Here is a 4857-nt window from a genome sequence, read left to right on the forward strand (position 1 = left end):
GACCGCCAGGCGGGTGTTTGCAGAGACGACGCGTGCGCTGGTTTCCCTAACCCCATCCTCTCAGGGCCCGTGACGATTCCCTGGCAGAACACAGGGCAGGCGACCCCTGCTCGTGCCACCTGCAGAAAGGTGCAGCCAGCACCCGCCTGCACCTGCCTCGGCAGCTCACCTGTGGCAAGAGCCACAGAAATGTGAGGTCGGCCCCAAGGCTGACCTGCTGCTCACTGAGCTGTTTCATTTCTGACTTGTCTCGGAAAATTCTGGTACGAGGCTCAGATCCCTGCCCAGCTGGCGGAGTCTTTATCCCACAGTCCACGGTGTGACCGGGGGGTCCTGCCCACTGGGGGTCCTCCTGGGAGCACCTTGGGTGAGGTCCACATGCTCCTGCTTGGCCCCCAGCGTGGGAGCCCGGGTCCCCTGGGGCAGCCCCTTCATTCTGGGCCAGTTGGGATGCCGGGAGTCCTCCCCTCGCACCTACGGGGTCTGGATGCCCAAGTGGAGGCCGCCGGGCCGGCCCAACCCCCAGGGCAGCAGGAAAGGCCCCCCCGGGGCATTTGCAGGGTTGTAGCCGGAGCCCGCTGCTTCCATCACGGTGAAATCCCACGTCCCCCGAAGCTTCGGATGAGTCCTGACGGCCCCACGCTGTCTGTCCCAGCCCAGTCTTGGCGGGGCAGCAGGGCAAAGGGAAACGATCAGTTCCCGCCGGCCAGGCCGAGCGGGAAATGGTGGAAATCTCTTGATAATGGACTAGAGTAACCAGAACCAGCACCGAGACACCTGCTCAGGGGCCTGAGTCCCAGAATCCCCCGGCCACCAACCTCGGCCGCCCTGCCCAGCTCTGGCGCCTGTTTTGTCCATGGCAGAACCAGAAATCGAGACAGGGTGTGGAGATGGCTCGGAGCCCACCGACGCTGCCAGGGCCATCTGGCCAGTGCCTGGGGGTCCTCGGGCACCGGGCACCTGGGCAGAGACACAGGGGACCAATCAGGGCTAATGTGACCGCAGTTGTCACACAGACCTGCCACCTCTGCGCCCCAGGCCCTCCCCACAGCCCTGGCGACAGCCCCGCTCCATTACCGCTCTCGCCTAATTAGGGTAATTAAAATGAAAGTAATCAAAGTCATGGGAAACCCGTTAACGCACTGTCACCGCTGCAGTGACCGCACGGGCGCTGTGCCTTTGCGAACGTCCAGGAGCTAAAGAGCCAGGCGGGGTCAGACAGGCAGGCCACCCGCTGACCCCGGGGCCCCGACTCCCCCCTGCCCACAGCCCAGGGGCCAGAAGGACACATCCCAGGAGGCCCAGGCACCGAGGAGGACATCAGAGACACTGTGCCCCGCTCCCGGGGCCCCACACCCCCAGCAGGTGCTCCCCGAATTCCCTGAGCCCCGCAGCAGAGCCGGCGCTGGCCTGGCATCCCGGCTCCCCGGCCTCATGAATTGGGAGGGGCCCTTGCCCCTGGCCTGGCCTCCACTGCGCCCACCCCAGGGCAGCTGCCTCCCTCCAGCCACCCCCGCCCCTCCCCTTGACAGTCAGGACACCAGGGCCAGCAGGCTCAGGACTAGGACAGGCTGCCAGGGCTGAAGGAGCAGGACGTGCAGAGAAGGGTCTGGTCCCACCCGCCCGGCGCAGGGCGCAGCCTGTGGGCATGAGGACCAGGGCCAGGGGTGGGGGCAGACCCCAGGAGCCCAGGCGGATGGGGGTCCTCGGGAAGAGGGGCGCAGCTGGGTGGCGAAGGGCCCCCAGAGAAGCCGAGGACGAGTTCTGGGTACAAATACGGAGCCCAAGTGTGCTGCCGTCCTCCCCTGTGGGAGGAAGGAGGCCGGGGGCTCCTGGGCAGGGCCGAGGGGCAGCCCTGGGGGGCAGCTCCACCCTGGCAGCCACCCCTGAGCTCCAGTTCTCTGCTCTGCGGCGCCCTAGGAAGCGGCAGGCCTGGGCCGGGGACAGGGGGTGGGACCTCGGTCAGCGCGTCTGGCCACAGGGGGGCGCGCTGAGCACCAGGCAACTGCAGGTGTTGACGCTGTCCCGGGAGACGGAAGATCTGCCACCCCCAACCCACAGCGGCGTCTCTGCGGAGCCACCGTGCCCAACACCCTCTGTCCCCAGCCCACGAGGGCCCTGGGGTCACCAGGGCCTTGCCCTTCCGCAGCGCACAGCCGGCTCAGCCTCCAAGCCGCAGGCGAGTGTGCGTGTGTCTGCATGCGTGTGCGTGCACGTGTCTGCATGTGTGTGCGTGTGCGTATGTGTCTGCTTGTGTGTGTGCATGTGTCTGCATGTGTGTGCGTGAGTATGTGTCTGCGTGTGCGTGTGTGCATGTGTCTGCATGTGTGTGCGTGTGCGTATGTGTCTGCATGTGTGTGTGCGTGTGTCTGCATGTGTGCGTGTGTATGTGTCTGCATGTGTGTGCGTGTGTGCATGTGTCTGCATATGTGCGTGTGCGTGTGTGTGTCTGCATGTGTATGTGTATGCGTGCACGTGTCTGCATGCGGGTGTCTGCGTGTCTGCGTGCGTGTGTGTGCACGTGTCTGCATGTGTGTGCATGTGCATGTGTATGTGTCTGCATGTGTGTGCGTGTGTCCGCGTGCCTGTGTGTGTGCGAGTCAGAGAGAGACTGGGGGTCGCTGCTTGTTGGGACCTGGAGAGAAACGGCTGTGAGTAGTTAGTTCTCCAGGTGAGAAGCTTTGGGGAGGGGAGAGGGGCGTGTCAGGGGCTGGTCCTGGAACCCCAATCTCAGAACCGAGCCCCATGGCTTGGGCCAGCGTGGCCCCCACCCCACCCAAAGGCCAGGCAGGTGCGCTGCCCCAGCCCCGCCTTGCCCAGGTATGAGCGGGTGGCAGGGATGTGGCCCTAGGAGCGCTGAGAAGGCTGCCCGCATTGACCAGGGGTTCAGCCGCCCTGGGGGGCCCTGTGCCGGGAGGGGCTGGGTGGGGCCAGGGGTGCCGTCCTGGGGCCGACCCCGCAGTCCCACATGGGAGCTCAGGAGTCAGGTGTCCTTAGAGAGGACTGAGCAGCGTAGGGCCCTGTCCCATTCTGGGGAGGAGGAAACTGAGGCCTGGTGGGCTGGGAGTCGGCCTGGCAGGCCCTGGCAGACCCCAGCCCATGGAGATCACCTCCTGAGGGGACCGCAGTGCCCTCCAGGCTGACCCCCAGTTTGCACTCAGCAGGCTCTGCACCAACCCTGGTGCCTCAGTAGGGCTGGCCACCCCCACCCCCGCACCCCACCCCCAACCACTAACCACACTCCTCCTCCCCCAGGTGCTGAGAGGACTGGACACGGGCCCACTGGGGCCACCGGCATGATGGCAGCCCAGGAGCTCGTGGCCTGCCTCTGCCGGGAGGGAGACCAGCACCTGGCCCTGGGGGAGCCCCCCGTGGCCACCGCCTTCTACCTGGCCGCGTTCAGCTGCCACGCGCCCTCGGCCGTGCGGAGCGTGCGAGCTGCCCTGGCCGAGGCTCGGGGGGCGCCCGTGGTGGCCACCCTGGAAGCCTGGTGCCGTGGGGACGGCCAGATTCCCAGCATCCACTGGGACGGCATGGCGGTGGTCTCCCTGACAGGGACCCTGGCCTCGGCCTTCCTCGGCGCCCTCTGCCCAGACCACCCGGCCGCCGTGCTGCACTTGCTGGCGGGGCTGCTGGCCCGCGGGCACCACGAGGAAGTGGCGCGGCGCTGCGGCTCCCTGCTGGACGCCCAGTCCCAGCACGTCCTGGCCCTGCGGCTGACCCGGGCCCTGGCCTGGGTGCTGTCCGGGACGCGGGCGGCCGACGGCGTGGCCGCCTACCTCCAGGCCTTCGCCTCCGGCGCCGAGCAGACTGTGGCCTTCATCCGCACCCACCAGCAGCCCTACCTGCCCGTGCTGGTCGGCGCCCTCCGGGACTACCTCTCGGGGCACGCCGAGGCTGGGGACGGCGCCGGCCAGTGGGAGACCGACAGCCGGAGGCTCCTGGAGGCCCTGGACCCCGGGGGCACCCGGAGTGACACGCTGTCACCCGAAGCTCTGCTCCACGACGGCAGGTATGAGGACTGCCTGGCAGCGTGCAGCCGGGCGCTTGAACGCCGCCCCAGCAGCAGCAAACCCCAAGGTAGGAGAGCGACGCACGCCCCCGTAGTGGCCAGGGCGGAAGCCTCTCCGGCACTTCCTTCACCGCACGCCAAGTCCTTCCTGTGGTGGGCAGGGGATGCGCCGGGGCTGACACCACAGTGACAAGACAGGCAGGCCCCTGCTGGTTCGGAACACCCAGGAAAAATCTGTGCTTTGAAAACGGGAACACGCAGGTCCTGCTCCAGCCGGTGGTCAGGGAAGGCTTCTCAGAGGAGGTGTCATTTGAGCTGAGCCTGAAACACGCCAGGCAGCAGAAGCAGCGTGTGCCAAGCCCTTGGGGAAAAAGAGTGGGGGGGGTCCAGGCCATGGGGCGTGTTGGTGGGGGCTGGTGGCCAGGTCTAGGGTGACGATTCAGGACGGAGACAAAGGGGTTCGGATCGGGGGAGAGTTGGGGGAAACGGTGGGTCTGAGTCAGGACGGATCGTGGGTGGTGCCACGTGCAGAGAGAGGCACTGAGTCAGGAATGACATCAAGGGTTCTCTGTGGCCTGGACTGCAGGGGGGCAGACAGGGATGGGGTGTCGGGAGCTGTAGACACCCCCAGTGTGAGTCCCTTCTGTTCCCCTCTGGCCCCTCCCTCAGGGAGCACTCGGGGGGGGGGCGGCGAGGTGCACACGGCCCGGCTGCCACCTGCACCTGCCAGCTCCCCGCGCGCACGCGGCAGGAGCGGCTGCGCCCACCCCTGGGGCTGCTGCGCAGATTCAGTGAAAACGTGTGGTGCCAGCCACTTTATAAAATGTCCCTTGGGCCAATGAAAC

At 67.0% G+C, this 4857-nt stretch overlaps 1 protein-coding gene across 1 annotated transcript in view; it reads left to right on the forward strand.

Moving 5' to 3' along the window:
• Window positions 1-3296: 3296 nt before the first annotated feature.
• Window positions 3297-4857, forward strand: part of TTC34 (tetratricopeptide repeat domain 34) — a 27807-nt gene continuing 26246 nt past the window's right edge. Inside the window, exon 1 of the mRNA XM_012662207.1 lies at window positions 3297-3369. Coding sequence (XP_012517661.1) covers window positions 3297-3369 — 73 coding nt within the window. The remainder of the gene's footprint in view (window positions 3370-4857) is intronic.

The sequence above is a fragment of the Propithecus coquereli genome, unplaced genomic scaffold (genome assembly GCF_000956105.1).
Source record: "Propithecus coquereli isolate 6110/MARCELLA unplaced genomic scaffold, Pcoq_1.0 Scaffold757, whole genome shotgun sequence".
Lineage (NCBI taxonomy): Eukaryota > Metazoa > Chordata > Mammalia > Primates > Indriidae > Propithecus > Propithecus coquereli.